General features: G+C 35.1%; 2 protein-coding genes across 3 annotated transcripts in view; one reads left to right on the forward strand and one right to left on the reverse strand.

The window, feature by feature from the left end:
* Window positions 1-959: 959 nt before the first annotated feature.
* Window positions 960-4,212, reverse strand: LOC107709835 (T-box transcription factor TBX3-like). The gene is made up of 7 exons (XM_016514460.1): window positions 3,641-4,212; window positions 3,190-3,457; window positions 2,718-2,864; window positions 2,532-2,608; window positions 2,255-2,388; window positions 1,519-2,045; window positions 960-1,301 (listed from the first exon to the last, which is right to left on the reverse strand). The coding sequence occupies exons 1-7, from the start codon at window positions 3,931-3,933 to the stop codon at window positions 987-989; spliced, it is 1,761 nt and encodes a 586-aa protein (XP_016369946.1). The 5' UTR covers window positions 3,934-4,212; the 3' UTR covers window positions 960-986.
* A 12,594-nt stretch (window positions 4,213-16,806) lies between these two features.
* The window catches only part of lman2lb (lectin, mannose-binding 2-like b), a 4,286-nt gene continuing 1,391 nt past the window's right edge, over window positions 16,807-19,701 (forward strand). For both annotated transcript variants that reach the window (XM_016514520.1, XM_016514521.1), the window contains exons 1-7: window positions 16,807-17,042; window positions 17,745-17,863; window positions 17,999-18,116; window positions 18,211-18,293; window positions 18,382-18,543; window positions 18,769-18,883; window positions 19,497-19,616. In XM_016514520.1, the coding sequence (XP_016370006.1) occupies window positions 16,838-17,042; window positions 17,745-17,863; window positions 17,999-18,116; window positions 18,211-18,293; window positions 18,382-18,543; window positions 18,769-18,883; window positions 19,497-19,616 (922 nt within the window). In that variant the 5' untranslated portion in view covers window positions 16,807-16,837. The remainder of the gene's footprint in view (window positions 17,043-17,744; window positions 17,864-17,998; window positions 18,117-18,210; window positions 18,294-18,381; window positions 18,544-18,768; window positions 18,884-19,496; window positions 19,617-19,701) is intronic.

The raw sequence follows: 19,701 nt of genomic DNA on the forward strand, positions 1-19,701 counted from the left end.
TATACTATATATAAACAGTATTTTGCTATTAAAATTATGAAACATTGGTGGAATTAAAGTTCGCCGTCAGTTGTGCTGCAAATGTAGCCCATTAATGGGATAATTCTTTTGAGATCAGTTTGAGACTCTTTTTACCAGACTCTTTTCAAGGTAGACTACTTGATTTGATACTAACATTAAGTTAGTAGGTTTTTGGATTCCAATATATTTTATGGATTATAGGGCACACTTAGGCATTGGGGTTGTATACATTTTATTTAGAGTTGTAAAAATGTAGGCTAATATATGCATCATTTGAAATGTATGTAGGCCTATGTGTTATATAATTTTTAAATACATTTTAACTAAGCCCCCTACCCTGAGTGAACTTTTTGTATTATTATTCAGTAGCCTAGCAGATCTGGTTCCATCATACGGTCATGTGTGACCTCTTGTGGTGAAATGATGACCATTATAGAGATTTTGGCCACATGAAAAAGGATTGAGGTATGTAAATGTAAAATACAAGTACTTAATGTAAAATATATATTATTTATTATAAACCTAATTTTAGGTGAAAAATGTAGGCTTAACTTTTAATTGATATTCAGGAAATCGAGATTATGAGGAAATTGTTATAATAGTGATAAAAGAAGAAAAATGTTATAGGTCAACTCAAATGATATTGCTAGAACAGTTAGATATTGCCTATAGCCTAAAATATGCTTAAGTGAGATGTATGCTAGTCATATGACTACTTTCAATGATTAAAAAAAAACAAGGAGGAAAACACAGAAAAACCGTATTAAATTTATTTAATGGTTGCTCTGCAACTTCATGTATTTTACACATTTTTCACACTTTTACACAGCAGATAAAGACTAAAGAATAAATAGTATATATTAATTTTTAATCCAGATCTTCAGTTGATACATACCATAGACTTTAAGCATACCATAATGCACATCATTACAGCTGAATTTGTTGTTGTTCCTGTAGAGACATCTCTAGAGATCCCGACACGGTGTGTTTTGATCCTCATTAGGTTTTGATTTATACTCTGCTGCTGATCCAGGAGTTGTAATACCAGCATGCTCATTTGTATCAGTTTCACCATATGGTACAAAAACTGAGGTTTGTGGCATTTTTCGGCCATGCACCCACATTGGCAAAGGGTAGGGTCTGCATCGGGATCGGTGGCTAGCGCTGAAAAAGGGTGGGCCTTGAACCTGGCATGATACAGCAGAGGACGTGGCAGCAGATGTGGCCATATAACTCTTTGGAAAAGATAAGACATTTCCATATGCTGAGACAAGCACACCCTGAAAAAATCAGATCAAAACATTATTTTATTATTTTTTTCTTCAAATTAATTTTGTTGTTGTTGTTCAAATTTTTACATGCAAGTTAAAGTCAATAAAACAACATATTTTGTTTAGCAACATTTTTTATTTTTGTTTTACAATAAATAATTGTATTTCTATTTATTTTATAGTGATATTTAACTAAATTGGCTTACATCATAAATTATCAACCTACCTGAGAGGTTGTTCTGTGCTGCTGCATGCCAATAAATCTTTGTTGTGAGGATGGGACTGAAGTGGTGTAATCTTGACCCTCCCCTTCATTTGACCTTCTAGATAACCAAGGACCAGTTGTTTCAGATGCCAAAAACGGAAGTGTTCCAACATAATTAAACTGGCATAAATTTGACAAGACATGTGGCGGCACACACAGAGAATTAATTAGGCCAGGAGTGGGGATGCAATAGTGCCGAGTGAGCGAAGCCTTCTGAGAAACGTCAGTCACACCATCTGCAAACTTGTGTTGTTCAGCATGTTTTCTATCCAAGGTTAAATGTTCAGTACCCTCTTTACTATGCTTTTCTTTGCTGTTGACCCTCATGTTCCTTTCTCCTTGTATCTCATCTTTTGAAATGCCCTTGGACTCTTGCACCATTGTTGAGATTTCTGTGGAATTTTGCTCATCTTGAGAAATTGAATGCTTTCCATCTTCATTGCTTTCGTTCTCATCTCCATATCCATCAAGGTCACTCTCATTCGTATCTGTAGAATAAATATCTCATAAATGTGTGTTAGGAATAACAAGAATAATATCAATAATAAAACAGAAAATAAAAGCAAATTAATTAATATCGTAAGTATAAAAATGTATACATAAGTATAACATTGTTTACAATAATAAACAGTTTGACATTTATTATAGATTATTATAAAGTATAAATATAGATTTAGTGTAAATCCCAACCGAACACCTGTTGAAGTTGATGTAAGGACATTCGTTTCTTGAATTAAAGGATTTGATGAACTTTGGTCAAAAGACGAGTCGTCTGTGAACACATTGGCTTTTTTCAGTGCCACATCACACCTCTGATGCATCATCTGTTTCCTAATTATCGAAAAATACATATGTCAGTGGATAATAAAATGATTATTTTCAGACAGTGCTGCTCAAAAGTTCACACTGGAAATCTGAGGTTTTAAAATCTAATTTAAATAAATCTGAAAATAAATTTCTGAAAGAAAAAATACCTTTTCTCTCGTCTCCCATTTCCGGTATGTCGGAATCCTTTAGCAAATGGGTTATTATCGATTTTCAGCTGAGTTATCTGTAAAGGGTAACATATTAATGAAGATACCACATGTCTGAAAATTGTTTACAACTTTATTAGGCTAATATGTGGTTTGTGTCTTCGATGAAACATTTGAATCTGTCACCTTTTCGTTTTGGTATGCTGTCACAGCGATAAACTCTGTCTCAGGAAACACGTAGGTTTTGAATGTGCTGTAAGGAAGTTTGAGGATGTCGTTGGCTCGAACGATATGAAACCTCGGCTGATATTTGTGCATGGAGTTTAATATGGTCTGCAAAACAAAATCAAATCATTTTGCATACTCATTTCATGATTTTTTTTTTTTCAAACAATAATTAAAAGAAACATTTCTGTTCAAATTCCACAAAATTAGGCCTACTTTTAAATCTTTTTTTTTTTTTAGCACAAATTTAGAAGAAAAAAAACTTGTATGTGCTGCTCGCTAGGCTACATGCAACTTGTTTAATGTTGTAGCGCTTGTTAACTTAGGCTACTTGCTTATTGGTGACAAAAAAAAGAGAAATTATTTTGAGGAGAAATTTACACTAAAAGTCGTCCATAAATTGTGAATCGCATCTACGATATTAAATACTCACAAATCCATGTTTGTCAGATATATTGTTCGTCAGTTTGAGCTTATGAAAGGTCACAGCTTTGGACATCCATTGCTCCCCGGTAGCAGGACTGTCCGGGTGGATGTACATTCGTTTGGGCATTTCTGGATCGGCCTTTCCAGCCACCATCCAGCGAGAGTTGTGAAACTTATATCTGTAGTCATCAGCAGCGACTATATCCATCAGCAGCATGTACCTCGCCTTCCTGTCCAAGCCGCTGCAGCGCACTTTGAATGCTGGAAACATGCGCCTCAGAGAAGCAAAAGACGTTTTACTCGTTTACAAGTGTTCAAGTCAAAATACATAGTAGCCTAACGCTTAGAGAAATAAACAGCATGAACAGTAATAGCTCATTGCCGTCCATGCAAATTTTCAAAAAACTCTTTTTAAACACTCCTCGCAGAGACTGGTCTTGGTTAAATCACCTTCTTACCTTCCAGACTTTGTTATTACCATCTCCGTGCCGCTTCTGTGAAACTGCCCCCACCGTTCCTTGACTTCCAGGTGAACCACGGGGTCATCCTCAGGTGCAAGTCCAGGGTCTCTGGTCTCCACAGAGAGGTGCGCTGGAGACGCGGCGTCTTTGAGCGCCAGACGAACCGAGTTATGGAGCACGTTCGCAAGCTGTTTCGCGTATCCAACAGGAAAAAACTGGGACTGCTGTCCAAGCATCGAACTAATAGTGAGGTCAGTAGGACTGGCCGGTATAAAGTGGTGATACGCCATTCTCTCAACTTGCGCTGTTTGTGGGGTTATTTCATAACGTCATCATCAATAATCACTTCATCCTCACAGTGTAGGTAGCTAATAACTCCTCTCTGAAGTCTTCAGCTTATGTGGAATCATGCTGGTTTCAGTATGTCAGAAGTTGCAGTTTGTCAAAATGCATCTCGCCTTTTTCATCCATTTTCATGCTTTCATGGCTTTGTCCTGTTGAGTGAAGAACCCAACTGCAGAGACCGTGAAGGTTGTTTTATGGGGTCTCGTGCGCACAGATGATGAACCCTGGGGACCTTACGCCGGATCTCAGGACAGCATGGTGGTTTGTTGTCGGGACGGGTCAGTCAGGGGTTTCTGATTGGCTCCGTGGACACATCCAAACCAATTGTGCTTCGTAAGGGCGTGGTAAATCGATTTTATAAAGAATCAACTGCGACAAAGTGATTTGATACAAATGGAGCATCCGCTGTCTAGATTTTAGTGTTGCTCATGCTTGTGAATAAAGAAAAGAAAGTAGGGCAGATTGGGGCTAGTTGTCACACAAAAGTCCAATTACAGAGAATAATTTTGTGTATTCAAAAAGCTTTTTTTTTTTTTTCTTTGTGATTTCTGACATCTAAACGAAAATTCCCTTATAATATTTTTGCTAGTTGGCAGTTTAAAAATGTAAACACACAATAAAACAATACAACTTAATAAAAGAACAAATTCAGAATTTAGTCAAAAAATTAAATGTAAACAACTTATTAATTACAATTTATTTAATTACAGTACAAGCAAAATATATATATATATATATATATATATATTGGCCTAACTGATGCTCTCTTTAGGACTGTCACATTAAATTACCCCTCCCACTCACCTCCCACACGACCACCCATAATCAATCTTACATCTCTGATCTAGATGCTTGATACAAAAGCACCAAACAGCACAGCCACAATATACAGTCCAACTTGGGAAACTCTTTCCCTCACACATTCTCATAGTGAAGTTTTGAGTGGGTACCCTTAAATAAGTCCCGTCTTTTCTTGCTCCCAGACTCCGTCCCGTAATATCATGCTGTGCCATGAGTGGGAAGTGACTGAGGGTTCAGCTGATGTATGCTTTTGATTGTCTTGGCTGGATTAGTGAGTGTATTCAGTTACACGTTTTTATTGCAGAAGAGTTTTGGCTGCACATTCCGCGAAGGCTCAAAAACGCCACAGTGGACTGAGTGAGACCAGTCCAGATCAGTTGTGTAACTTTGTAATCAACACAAACTATTTTCCTTTTCTTGATGTCTACAATCACATATTGAAAGCTAAACCACTCCTACTAGTCATTTATAGATATCAAGCCTTGATGTTTTTTGAAGGATGTGGCCAAACTTTCACGGCGCCAATTTGACAGTCCATGTAATGGGGAAGCCCCATCAGACGCTCCATTTCGAGGTTTTTAATGAGGATCTATTTCTGTTTCTGCTCAAGGCATCAGCACTTAGCACAGTTTTTTTTTCTTAGTGGGGAGGCTAACTGGCGTCACTTTTGTGTTGTTTTTGTATTAGTGTACAGTATAGTGTAAAATGCCTGACAGCACATTGCTTCAGTATCAGTGCTGGGTTACATGTCCTGCCTAACATGTTCATTTAAATGCAGGTTGTCTGGTGCAATTTTTCCTGTCTCTTATCTCAAGAGATTTCTATATTGTATCATAAACAAAAATTAGCCTAGTAGTATACACTACCGTTCAACCATTTCATTTTTTAATGTTTTGAAAAGAAGTCTCTTATGCTCACCAAGGCTGCATTTATTAGATGAAAAATACATTAAAAACAGTCTATTCTATAAAAACAATTTTCTATTGTAATATATTTTAAAATGTAATTTATTCCTGTGATGGCAAATCTGAATTCTGAATTCGCAGCCACGACTTCAGGTTTCAGTGCACGATCCATCAGAAATCATTCTAATATGCTGGAAAAAAAAAAAACTTTGGAAAAATTTTGAAAACAGTTGTGGTGCCTAATATTTTTGTGGAAACCATGATATATTTTTTTCAAGATTTTTTTTTTTTTGATGAATATAAAGTTCAAAAGAATAGATTTTTTTACTTTAATATCTTTACTGTCACTTTTGATCAATTTCATTCAAACACTTGATCTATATCAATATAAAGGTGGTGAAAGCTCTCCTCACAGAGATACAGCCTAATATTTTTGTGGAAACCATTATATATTTTTTTCAATATTTTTTTTTTTTTTGATGAATATAAAGTTCAAAAGAATAGATTTTTTTACTTTAATATCTTTACTGTCACTTTTGATCAATTTCATTCAAACACTTGATCTATATCAATATAAAGGTGGTGAAAGCTCTCCTCACAGAGATACAGCTTTATTTTCGAACATTGCCTACATTCTGAAGCAGTTCAATGATTTCACGCCCTGCTTCTGTAATGGGTAAATCTGTGAATTTATGATGACGCTGTTCTATGACAGCTTTATGTCCTGTGTTCAGCTGCGCTGCCATGGTGGCTGAGAGTACAGAGAAAGATCCACACACCGGATTATGAGAAATATGCCATCTGCAGCCATCCACTACTGATGACCCAATCTTTATTGGGCAAGGAGCAACCCTGGCTGTCAATCATCCCTACTTCAAAGAGGGAGCGGGCAGAGAGCGGTGGGAGGGAGAGAGCACTGATGCCAGTCTGATATCTGTGAGAACACTAACAGGCATTGTGTGTAACTTAACACCGAGGATAAATAGTTGCTTTAAACTGCTCCAGCAGCCGGTACTGACCATTGAAGTGTGGCTGGTTGGGAAGCGGTGAGGTTTTAATGCTACATTTGTTTGTTTGTAATGTTATAGTTTCATCTAGATTTTACCATTGCATAAGCTTTGAGCTATCTTTTAAAATAATCATAAAATAAATGTTTGACAGCATGAGCAGTCTGCATTTCATTCATGCGTTTTTTTCCCCCCTAACATTCAGCTCACAAATCTGAAGAGACAACCTTGGATAGAAGGATTTCAATAAAGCATTATAACAGTAAAAAGAAGCAATTCATTTTGAACTTGAGCCGAACAATTTGCAGATGTGAAGGTGAAGGGATTCGGGTTTGTGAATATATCCGAGAGGAAAACGCAATTACTTCATGTGAGTAATTGGGGTTACTTTCCTCCAGTGAACGAGCAATGAGTGGCCTCAATGTGGCCATCTCTCAAACACCTCAGCTGTTTATTTAGAGAGGCTGTGATGAATAGTCGGCCGCTAACAGACTGGTGCGACTGGACATGTTTGGACTGTGGAGGTGGGAGGAATGTAGTTAAACAGTGGCACTGAGAAGGTGTGAGGAGAGAGAGAAGTTGAAACGAAGCACAGCATGCTGTCCAATAGATGGTACTGTTCTGGAAACAAAAACAGGACAGGCAGGATTGCCCCCACCCCATATTTTTAAATGATGCACATTCAAGATTAAGTGAACCGTAGAAATCAGCACATCGCTTCAGACAGGTTTTCTGGGAGCAGATCCAGCAGCAGATGAATGAGCACTGAGGAAATGAAAATAAATGACTGATTGTCCAGCGAGTCTGCAGTCATTAGTGTGATTCGGTTTACATCCTAATGAAGAACACTTTGTTTCATAAGAGATATATTAAATGCTATATAATAAAATAAATGCTGTTCTTTTGAACTTTCTATTTATTAAAGAGTCCTGATGAAAATATATATCATGATTCCACAAAAATGTTAAACAGCACAATTATTTTTTTCAACAGTGAAAACAGCTAATCAGCATATTAGAATAATTCATTTGACATTGAAGACTGGAGTAATAGCTGCTGAAAATGTAGCTTTGCTATGACAGGAATTAATTTATAATATATAACAATAGAAAAATAAATATTTAATAGATCAGAGAGTTCAGTCTATGAGAACACATATGTGACCATAGACCACAAAACCAGTCATAAGGGTTAAAAAAGGCATTTTAAGATTTGTATATCATCTGAAAGCTGAATAAATAAGCTTTCCATTGATGTATGGTTTGTTAGGATAGGACAATATTTTGCCGAGATACAACTATTTGAAAATCTAGAATCTGAGTGAAAAAAATAATCAAAATATTGAGAAAATCGCCTTTAAAGCTGTCCAAATTAAGTCCTTAGCCATGCATATTACTAATCAAAAATTAAGTTTTGATATATTTATGGTAAGAAATTGACCAAATATCTTTATGGAACATGATCTTTACTTAATATCCTAATGATTTTTGGCATAAAAGAAAATTTGATCATTTTGACCCATACAATGTATTTTTGGCTATTGCTAATATACCCATGCTACTTATGACTGGTTTTGTGGTCCAGGGTTACATATTTGAAGATGATTAGTTTCTGACTAAATGAAATATTCTGTCAGTAAGGATTTGAGCCTTTGAGAACCATTCTCAGCACTTTCAGGTTAATTGCTAATCTTTTTAAAGAATACTTGCATTTGAAAAAGCTAAACATTTGTCCTACTTATTTATTATAATTTTTTTTTTTATATTGTGTTCTCATGATATTCTTATACAATTGGATCTATTATTGTTACATCAATCTTTAATGGTTCAAGTTCGTATTCCCACTCTAAAGAACAAAATAAATTATTGAAAATAAATTAGAGCCAGCAAAGCCCATGGTGAACAATTTTTTATTATTATTTAATTTTTTATTTTATTATTATTTTGTGATCCATATTTTCAAACAACAAAAAAAGACTCACGACAACAAATACTGTTCTGAAGGATATTTCTGTGAATTTCTTTTGAGAAATGCTTCAACTGTTTGGCTCATTGTACGAGGCGATGAGAAAAACATCTTATCCTATTGTATTCTTATTGTACTTGACAAAGAAAGAAATCAATTTCATTGCCTCATCTGCTCTTTGGGAATCAAATACAACTTTTCCTGCACAAACATTGATCGATGTCAGAAGGTCAATGATAACTGGCAGGTTTGAATGTCCCTTCATTCAGATGAAGGACGGTCCTCAAGAACCATTGAGACTATTCTAATACTGGCTTTGCTTAGATACGGCAACCATAATCTGCCTCATATTAAGCACAAATATATAATCGCTAGAATGCTGAAATCTTTTGTATGTGTTTTTGTTTATTTATTTGATGTATGCAAATTAAGCTCTTTGCTGACCATCCATCCCAAGATGGCTTTTACACTGTGTGTAATGATAAATAAAACTGAAGTGAAATCAAAAAGATTTAATGGGAGTTACTCTGTAGCTTATCTGGGATCATTGTTGAAGTATGTTTTAAAAATGTAAAAGTTTGCACGTTCTTTGGGGAAAACTGGCTTTGAATCTGCTCTTTGGGGGCCGTTGTGTAAGGCTCAGGGGATCCGGCTCATTAAAACGCAGCTAATCCCATGAACACCCGCGCCAAAAAGACAGTATTGATGTTTTTGAGCAGTGAAAGCCTACTCTGGTAGATTAGGAAAGGTCTGCCAGGCTCAGTAAACCTGTGATTAAAAGCTGTAGTAGTCCTTAGAGTATTAAACATGAATCTGGGTAATGAACACAGAGGGAAGGGTAAATTAAATTAGATGTAAACATTTGTTTACTTTGGGGGTCATTCGGCATCTGATATAGATTTCTTAAAATCTCAGAATATTTCTGTAAATCGGCTCAAAAAAGTATGTACTGTGTCCTGAAGATTACTACAGTAAGCATTTTAGCAGTAAGGGTTTTTTTTTTACAGTATACTGAAAGTAAAGTCAGCAGAGGTTTTTACTTAGTGATTTTACTAGTTCTCGGATGCACAATCTGAAGAAAGGTGCTAGCAAGGCATCTGAAATGCTGAATGAATATGCAGCTAAACTATTATATATAGCACTCTTTTACTTTATTATTGGATATGTCCTTGAATTAAATCTCTTTGTAAAGGCTCTTTCATCAGGTACGTTAAATATGAATCAGCATTACTGATATATCCCTTCTGTATCTGCAGCAAGATACTTACAAAATCCTTCCTGCAAGGAAAATCTCTGTATTTCCAAGCAAAAATATATAAAGTTTTTTAATATATTGTTTTATAAATTTTCTTTTTAAATAACATTTGTTTATATTGTTTTTTATATATTTAAAAATAAATATTTTCAGATATATTTTTATGTAAATATTTTATTTCAGATTTTGTTATGCACAGTAATTCAACAAGTTGATTGTACTGTTAAGACTGAATGCGTTTTAAGACATGTTTTAAGATTATGGATAAATGTGACCCTGGACCACAAAACCAGTCATAAGGGTAAATGTTTCGAAATTGAGATTTATACATCATCTGAAAGCTGAATAAATAAGCTTTACATTGATGTATGGTTTGTTAGGATAGGACAATATTTGGCCGAGATACCACTATTTGAATATCTGGAATCTGAGGGTGCAAAAAAATCTAAATATTGAGAGAATCGCCTTTAAAGTTGTCCAAATGAAGTTCTTAGCAATGCATATTACTAATCAAAAATTAAGTTTTAATATATTTACAGTAGGGAATTTACAAAATATCTTCATGGAACATGATCTTTACTTAATATCCTAATTATTTTTGGCATAAAAGAAAAATCAATCATTTTGACCCATACAATGTATTTTTGGCTATTGCTACAAATATACCCCAGCGACTTAAGACTGGTTTTGTGTTCACATATAGCACTCATTTCATGCAATCTATACCTCTTTCTTTTCAGAGGAGACTGTTCCATGTCATACGGAAAGACCTTGAGGCTTCTGTCATATATTTTTAATAAGATAATAGTTGTGTGAAACTAATGTGTGAAAACTGATTCCCTTCTCTTTGCCTCTTGTATTTTTTTTTTTTCTATTTCTGTTTGCTTCAGGCAAGTGATTTACTCCCTTTATATTAAAATGCCTGGATTGATTTTGCAATGCAATAAAGCCAATAAAAGTATGTTTATTTAAGCTGTCCAAGGGCTTTGGTGTGTTTATTTGCCAAAGTGTATGGGTCAGGACAAAGTACACTGTGAAAGAAGAATTGAAAGGCAGAAAAGCATAAGCTTAACTATCATGGATTTCAGTACAGTGTAGTTTTATTAAAACATTTACATAAAAAAGAAAGTCAGATTTGTTCAGTTTAAAAAAGGTACCCATTTAACTATGACTAATGTAGTTGTTTTACAAATGTTTTATGTGCTGAATGATATTGTTGTAATTGCAAGTTGTCATAACAAAATTTTACCAAATAAGAGCCTTGCTTAATATTCTGTCTGTGAAGGTCTGGTCGACTAGCACATAGTTGTGTCCAGCTCTTCAAACAAAGAGCAATAATTACTCTTATACCTTTAATTTGTTTTGGTGTTTGTTTATAAATTTTGGTATGCACTCTTTAAGGTCACACACTAACATTGAACCTAAACTGTAAAAAAAAAAAAAAAAAAAACTTTTTATTTTCCTATGGCATGAAAACAGCTTACTTACTATTTTTGTGTAAACAGTTATTTTTTTAATGATTAGAAACTTCACAAAAAGAGCATTTATTTAAAATAGAATATAACTATTGATTTAAAAATATATATTTTTTTTTTTGGCTTGTGCTGAAGACATCTGTGAGCATTCATGATCATTGCATGCATGAGTGTGTTTGTGTATCTTCTGTACTGTGTTGTGCAGAACCACATGCACGAAGGTTTTCATGTCTAACTCAGACCACAGTAGGATCTAAGAGTTCGAGAAATGTTTGGAATTTGTCATGTCTGCCTGTGAATCTGTCATCAAACCTACAATTGTCTCCCAACATCCCGTTTATTCTAGTTTCAGTCCCTGCACAGCAGTGGCTTTTCTTCACTAGACTCATTGTTGACTCTAAGAGGGAAACGGTTTTCTCTTTGAAGTGGCTCTCCATAAACATTTGTGGAAACTATTTGTAAGGCTCTAAAATGAACATACACGAGATGTATCACTTTTACAAAAACTGAAAATATTTTGTGTGTGTGTGTGTGTTAAAAACAATTGCATTCTTGGAGGCGTGACTGCATCAAAAGTGAGTAAAGACACATTAATATTACAAAAGATTTCTATTTCAAATAAATGCTGCACTTTTAAACTTTCTATTTATCAAAGAATCCTGAGAAAAAGAAAATGTATCATGTTACTTTCCACAAAAATATTAATCACTGTTTTCAACACTGATATTTTTTTTCTTGAGCACCAAATCAGCACATTAGAATGATTTCTGAAGGATCGTGTTACACTGAAGATTGGAGTTATGACTGCTGAAAATATTAAATTTTTAAATAAATTAAAATACAATGCTGTTATTTTAAAATGTAATAATTTTTTTAATTATTATTATTACTGTTTACTGTATTGCTATATTATTTATCCAATAAATGCAACTTTGGTGAGCATAAGAGACCTTTCAAAAACATTAAAAAGTCTTATTTTAAACAAGTTTCTACACTCTAAAAAATGCTGGGTTGTTTCAACCCAACTTTGGGTCAAATATGGACAGAGTGTACCCTGAAAAAAAGTCAAAGAGCCAGACAGCCAAAGGACAGTCAGCACAGCATTCATCGGTATGATGGAATAAATAAATAAAATGAACAGACGACAGGCTTGCTTTAATGTTAATGAGGCATATTGATCAAAGTCAACAGTAAAAATCGGCAGACAGATAACAGGTGAGTGGAGGCTTCCTCTGGGAGAAGACGGCAGATCTGGAGTGAATAAAGGCTTGATGATTCAGGAAATAAGTGTTAACCATAGTGATGAGATATTATACTAATATTCCTTAGCTTAACAGCAGGTTAACCAAATAACCAGAGTTTTATATTTATTTTAAATGATAAACTATTTCAATTATAAACTTGCAATTGTATGAAAACATTCATTTTAATAAAATATTCTTTTAGAATTACTTTTATATTATTTACATAGAATAAAATAAGAGCTAGAACAAGGAATTATTTAGATACCGTTAATTAAATAAATAAAAACATGCACTTTCACTGACTAACAGACACTTAAGGAATCACCATTGGTGTGAATTATTGATTGAGAGAGACATTCTGATGAGGATGGGTTTGGAGCGGTGCTATTTAATTAAGGAAATGTACTCTTTCTCTTCCGTTTTCTTTTGTCAGCACAAACACCTCGATGGAAGAAGAGGCGCACTGAGGACACTTCAGCACAAAGAGGCCAATCATTCCTCAAGCAGATCCCTTTCCTGCCTCGAATTACGGCTTTTGATTCAAACAGCGTCAAAATTTATGTCTGAAGGTGTTCTTAATGTCTGCTGTCTGCGCTGAGATATACAAACTGCAGATATTCCTGTGACACCCGCTATAGAAAGAGAATTAAGGCTTATTTATGATCAAATTATTCACAGGTGGGCCATATCTCAGTGTAGCCTACTTTAAAAACAAAATATATCCAAAAGAATTACCATTTATATAATGGAGATGTCCTTTAAAACGCTCCGCTTCGTTATAACGTGTTCAGCGAACTCAGTGCTATATGAACAGGTGCAGCTTGATGCGGAATGATCTGTTTCAAATTCAGGATTATGGAGCCTGAGTAATTGGTAATGGAGTATAAAAACAGCAGGTGATATTGACCTCACAAATATGGATTACACTGAATGAGGGCCAGTGAAGCAGCTGCTACTTACTGAATGACAACAGAACGTTTTTAAGGGTTAAACTTTTGTGGGTGAACATGTACTTACTGGTAAACCTTACTCAACCCATATCGGCATTAATTGTTTCACTTCTCTTCTAGGAAAACATCACATAAATGTGTCAAAATCAATAGAAAAAGTGAAAGTGACGTGACATGTGGCCAAGTATGGTGATCCATACTTGGAATTAGTTTGTCTAGACTGAATGAATTTGTTGATTCCAAAGGCATATTGTGTCTCTGTAACAGATGTCCGTCCGTGGTACAGTAAGCGAGAATGAGAAACATACTTTGAATTGGGATACCTTTGCTCAGAAACTGGTCGTTAGGAATTTTCTGGCACCATAATCCTAGTTTTACACCTTCTTATCTTGTATCTTGATGAATGAAAAGGTCTGGCAAAGACAAGACATGTTAATCATGGAACAGAGAAAGAGAAATGCAAGGATCAAAAAAAGCAAAGATTCATGATTCAAAAGATTTAAAAGAAAGGTTTGGCTGTAAAACCTTTTTAAATTGTGTTATGATATTACATTTTCTTGGATGCACATAGATTCTTGGGGTATTCCACTTTTGATTTTATATCTGTGATATATAGAGAAATTATGACTAATTCAAATATTTTCTACACTTTGTTACCCTTCTTAAGGTCGGAATATTGCATTAAAATTAATCTGTGACCGTTTTTCTTCCTAAGCTTTGATTTGAGAAAAACACTATCACCAATTGATAAGAAAGAAATGCAATCAAGCTACATGCAAAGCAGAACTTTCTAATAAAATCTCTAAATTATACATTTTTACATTATAAATGATTTAACAATTAAACTCCGCACACCTGACGACAATAGATAGGTGCGTTGGAGACAAAGACCAACCAGGTCAAAAAACTAATCCCGCACACACTATCTATGCAACAATTATCAAAATATTTATTGACTACGTTTCGGTCGCATGACCTTCATCAGGATTTTTTTTGTTGTAAAACAAAATAAAAAAGTTAAATAAATATAATATCATTTTAAATAATACTGCTGATTCACTGTAATTTCATAGATTCGTTTTATTTATTTTTATTTCATTTTATTGTTTTATTTTATTTTTACTGTCTTATTTTGACTTGCATAGCTGGGTTGTACTCATTACAGTGCTGGTAATCAAGCCTTCATAAGCCTGATAGAGGAAAACAGAGTGTGTGGGAAGAGCAGAGGGGGCAACTCAGTGAAGTAGCCTGAGCTGGTATAAATGGTATTCTCTGTCTTGCCTGATTAGGTATGAAAGCTTAGGCGTGAACATGTTTCCCTCTGATTATAGTCTAAAGAGCATCAAACTCCAAGCCACACTTTATTTCAGCATGCTGTCTGCTAGCACAGTCAGTGCGACCTGCCACTGTATACAGTTACAGGTTGGACTCAACAAGGAAACCTAATAACTTCATGAACACCCACCAAAATGGGCCAGACATCATATTCTGAAACAGCTGAAGGAACTGCTCGGCTAAAATGCAGGTCTATTAACCTCCTCTCATGCTGCCACCAGTATTTTGTCAAGGTATTCCCTCCTTTAAGTTACCCATTGCTGTTTTAAATCTGTGTAGATTTGTGACACAGGAAGAATTTGCGCTTAAGAAATCCACAAGTAGCGAGGATTTGAGTGCAGAGTGTATAACTAATAATCGAAGGTGAAATAAAAATTCTGTAACTCAAAATACAAGAGCTGTGTGAGCAAGCAATTCCAGTCCTCTAGTGACCTCTAGTGGAGAGTAAATTAAACTGCAGACAGTTTGAAATGTCAAACGCCTCTCTACAAGATGGATTGCATTTATTTCGTAATAATAAAAAAAAAAACATATAACATTAGGATAATTCATCATTGTGTCTGACTGCAGCAGTGAGTGTCCTAGTTTACTTCCGTAGCAAGAAGAGCACGTTTAATCAATTGCTTATCGAGTCTTTAGGCACTTATTTTATTAACAACAATAAATGGACATGGACTGTTCACAACTGAAATTCTGCCACAAGAACTATACATTTCTATGTCTTGTACGGATCGATTTCTCCTTAAGCAGCCTATGCAGTTTAAGAAGCGACTTATGTTATATCTGCTCACCAGACGAATATGCACAGAAATTAACTTAGGCTATGTTAATGTTTAAAATGTAGAGTATTTTGACATTTATTTTTAAAGATCTTTGTATGCTGATTTAAAATAACTAGGTCAGAGCCCTCTTAATTTCTCAAAATATCATCACATTTGTGCAATATTAAAAACAAAACAAAAAAACAACAGACAATAAAGCCTAAATATACGCCAGTAATATACGCCAAGTAAAAAGTGTGAGCTTAGAATTCAGTTTATTTGAATAACAAACATTTGCTTATCCATATAACATTAGGATAATTCATCATTGTGTCTGACTGCAGCAGTGAGTGTCCTAGTTTACTTCCGTAGCAAGAAGAGCACGTTTAATCAATTGCTTATCGAGTCTTTAGGCACTTATTTTATTAACAACAATAAATGGACATGGACTGTTCACAACTGAAATTCTGCCACAAGAACTATACATTTCTATGTCTTGTACGGATCGATTTCTCCTTAAGCAGCCTATGCAGTTTAAGAAGCGACTTATGTTATATCTGCTCACCAGACGAATATGCACAGAAATTAACTTAGGCTATGTTAATGTTTAAAATGTAGAGTATTTTGACATTTATTTTTAAAGATCTTTGTATGCTGATTTAAAATAACTAGGTCAGAGCCCTCTTAATTTCTCAAAATATCATCACATTTGTGCAATATTAAAAACAAAACAAAAAAACAACAGACAATAAAGCCTAAATATACGCCAGTAATATACGCCAAGTAAAAAGTGTGAGCTTAGAATTCAGTTTATTTGAATAACAAACATTTGCTTATCTGCCAAACAAACACAGCCTAGGGATATGACAATTTGCATAATAGTATAGATAGGTAAATTAAAAATAAACATCTGGATTTAAGTTTAGATTTAGAACTCAGATTTAAAATAGCATTTTAAATAACCTTTTAGCATTATATTTTCTCAGGATTCACTTACTTTATTGGCACACATACTCACCAAACGTAATGCATGGAAAACGGTGATTGGTCGAAAAACTGATTGACAATATTGTAAACCACTTATTGCAGAGCACGAATGAAAATAGACGAATAGCGGCAAGGGGCGGGCATTTTGAAGTGAGCGAGGAAAAATGGCGACCATCGTGATGAAGTTGAACGGGACTATTTACACAACAGTAATGGATTTACCGTACAGTCTGGCAAACAAAATTAGATTATCTACGTTATTCGTATTAATACTCGCTTTTACGAGTAGTAGCTCAGGCGAAAACACATATGAAGATACCACTTACGAATTTCTCAAGCGAGAGTATTCGCTGAGTAAGCCATACCAAGGTAAGCGCCAATTCCTGTTCCCTCAGTGACGTTAAACCGGTGCCCTGCCAGAAGTTACACCTGTTTTTAAGTCAACTAGTTAGAAAGAAAATATTTAAATGAGACCACAGGTTTACAGTTAGGAGGGCCACTGTGTCCTTTATTTCTTTTGGTATTGTTTGTTGCCCTTTTCTTGCTCTCGTAACAGTGGCAGTTTTATTTCGCAACTGCAGTGATTTAGTCACAAATCCACAGGGCGGAAGTGCAGGACAGTTAGATATTCCGGTTCATATGCTTTATTAAACAATATGCACTCTGTGTATTTATTACATTAATATTTATAGTTATTCATTTAGCAGACGCTTTTATCCAAAGCGACTTGACAGTTTAGGAATACAACGTTCATCATAAAGAGGCAAATAAACACAGGAAGTGCTCGTTATACAAAGTTCAGTTCAGATTAGTACAAGCTAGACAAGGAATAAGTAAAGAGAAAGCATTTTTTTTTAATTGGGATGCAGTCAAATGTTGACTGAAGAGATATCTCTTATATCGCATCACATATGTGTATATCCAGTTTTATTTATAGCAACTTTTATCTTGAACTATCCATTGCGTTTACTAGCAAGTTACAGCTTGAGGGAGATAAATAAATAAATGTTTGCTATATATACATATAGTATGCATATACATTTTGTGTGAAATGTTGATGTATGTACACAGGACTGGGCTCCTCCAGCTCCTCACACTGGGAGTTCATGGGAAACACCATGATCATGCCTGAACACATACGGCTGACACCAGACTTGCAGAGCAGACAAGGAGCTGTATGGAGTCGTATTGTGAGTCTGAATGACAAGAAAACCTGAAACGCCACCAATTAGACAAAGCTATTAATCAGCACCCTTTTAGACAAAGAGATTCTTGAGACAATGGGTAATAGTCAGGCTTGTTCATCAGTGTGTTTGTGTGTGCAGCCCTGTTACCTCAGGGACTGGGAGCTCCGAGTACAATTTAAGATCCATGGTGAGGGCAAGAAGAACCTGAATGGGGACGGCCTTGCAATATGGCTGACCAAAGAGCGAATGCAAAATGGTACGAGATCATCAATATTGCAAATCTTCAAAATATTGATACTCCGTGATATGACTATGATGCAATTTTTTTTATATTCTGTGTTTTCCTCTAGGTCAAGTGTTTGGAAACGCAAACTTTTTTACAGGTCTGGGTGTTTTTGTAGACACTTATCCCAATGATGACAAGCAGCATGAGGTATATCACCACATTTATTTATTTATTTTTTTTTCACCTGTTAAAAACAGTAATAATCTAGCCCGTTTAATTTCTGTCTCTCATTCAGAGAACGTTTCCTTTTATCTCTGCGATGGTCGGGAACGGGAGTGTTGCATATGATCATGACCGTGACGGACGGCTTACTGATCTTGGTGGCTGCGCTGTTCACGTTCGTAATGTTGAATATGACACATTCCTCCTGATCAGATACATGAAGAACAGACTCACAGTAAGAAACATCTTTACATTCTGTGTTTCTTAGTTCAGACAAAGACAAATACATACATGCACTGCTAAACCAGTCTTTCATACTGCTAAGCTGATGCTCATAACAAGGGAGAGGTTAAATGTGCTTGTCTTCTGATGATTGAGATTAAGGAAGTGTTGTTTAGACGGATGTTGGAAAGCAGCCTTTAGTTCTGTATGCACCTCCATTTGCTGTTCTGCCTTTCAGGTGATGACAGATATCGAGGGGAAGCAAGAGTGGAAGGACTGCCTGGATATGCCTGGAGTGAGGCTGCCACAAGGTTACTACTTCGGCGCTTCATCAGCCACTGGAGATTTATCAGGTTTGGACCTGCGTCACTCCATTTTAGTCCAGCAGATATTCAGATCTTATGCAAATCATACTCATTTTGGGCCAATCCTAACATTTCCATAGAATTAATGTTACACTAATTAAAAAACATAAACTAAGTTATAATATCAGTTTGTATATTAAACAAGATTTCAATCAGTTCACCCAATATTTTTTCATCAGACATAGTAATCAATTTTAAGAGCAATATAATATCTGTCTGCATTCACAAAAAAGAGTGTCTGGAGAGGCTTTTTGCTCTTATGTATTTTACATTAAAAACATGATAATAAAATATGTTTCCATTTACCAGTTCAAGAGCTCCACATCTTCTCTAATGTTGAAAATTACTTGATGGAAATGATAGAAACAAGGGCCAGTAAACCCATCACTGCTAGTATACTTAGCTAAATAATATAAAATAAATGTAAAATAATTTTGTTGTTCCCTGGAAATGGAAACATAGTGGTTTACGTTCTTTAGATGTAATGTTATTTTTTTTATAACCGATAGGAATTACTAGCATTTTATTTATTTATTTGTAATTTTATTTATTCATTTTTTTATTTTATTTTTTATTCATTTTTTGCATGTTTTGTTTCTAGATAACCATGACCTGATCTCCTTCAAGCTTTATGAGCTTACAGTGGAACGGAGTCCTGAAGAGGAAGAGGACCAGCAGGAGATCACATTGCCAAGTGTAGACTACCGAGTGAACCCTAATGGTAATACTGTAGTAACAATAAGATTACACCTTCTTTTCATTTCAGTATATGTGACCCTGGACCACAAAACCAGTCATAAGGGTCA

This window comes from Sinocyclocheilus rhinocerous, unplaced genomic scaffold (genome assembly GCF_001515625.1).
Source record: "Sinocyclocheilus rhinocerous isolate Xijiao unplaced genomic scaffold, SAMN03320098_v1.1 scaffold926, whole genome shotgun sequence".
Classification (NCBI taxonomy): domain Eukaryota; kingdom Metazoa; phylum Chordata; class Actinopteri; order Cypriniformes; family Cyprinidae; genus Sinocyclocheilus; species Sinocyclocheilus rhinocerous.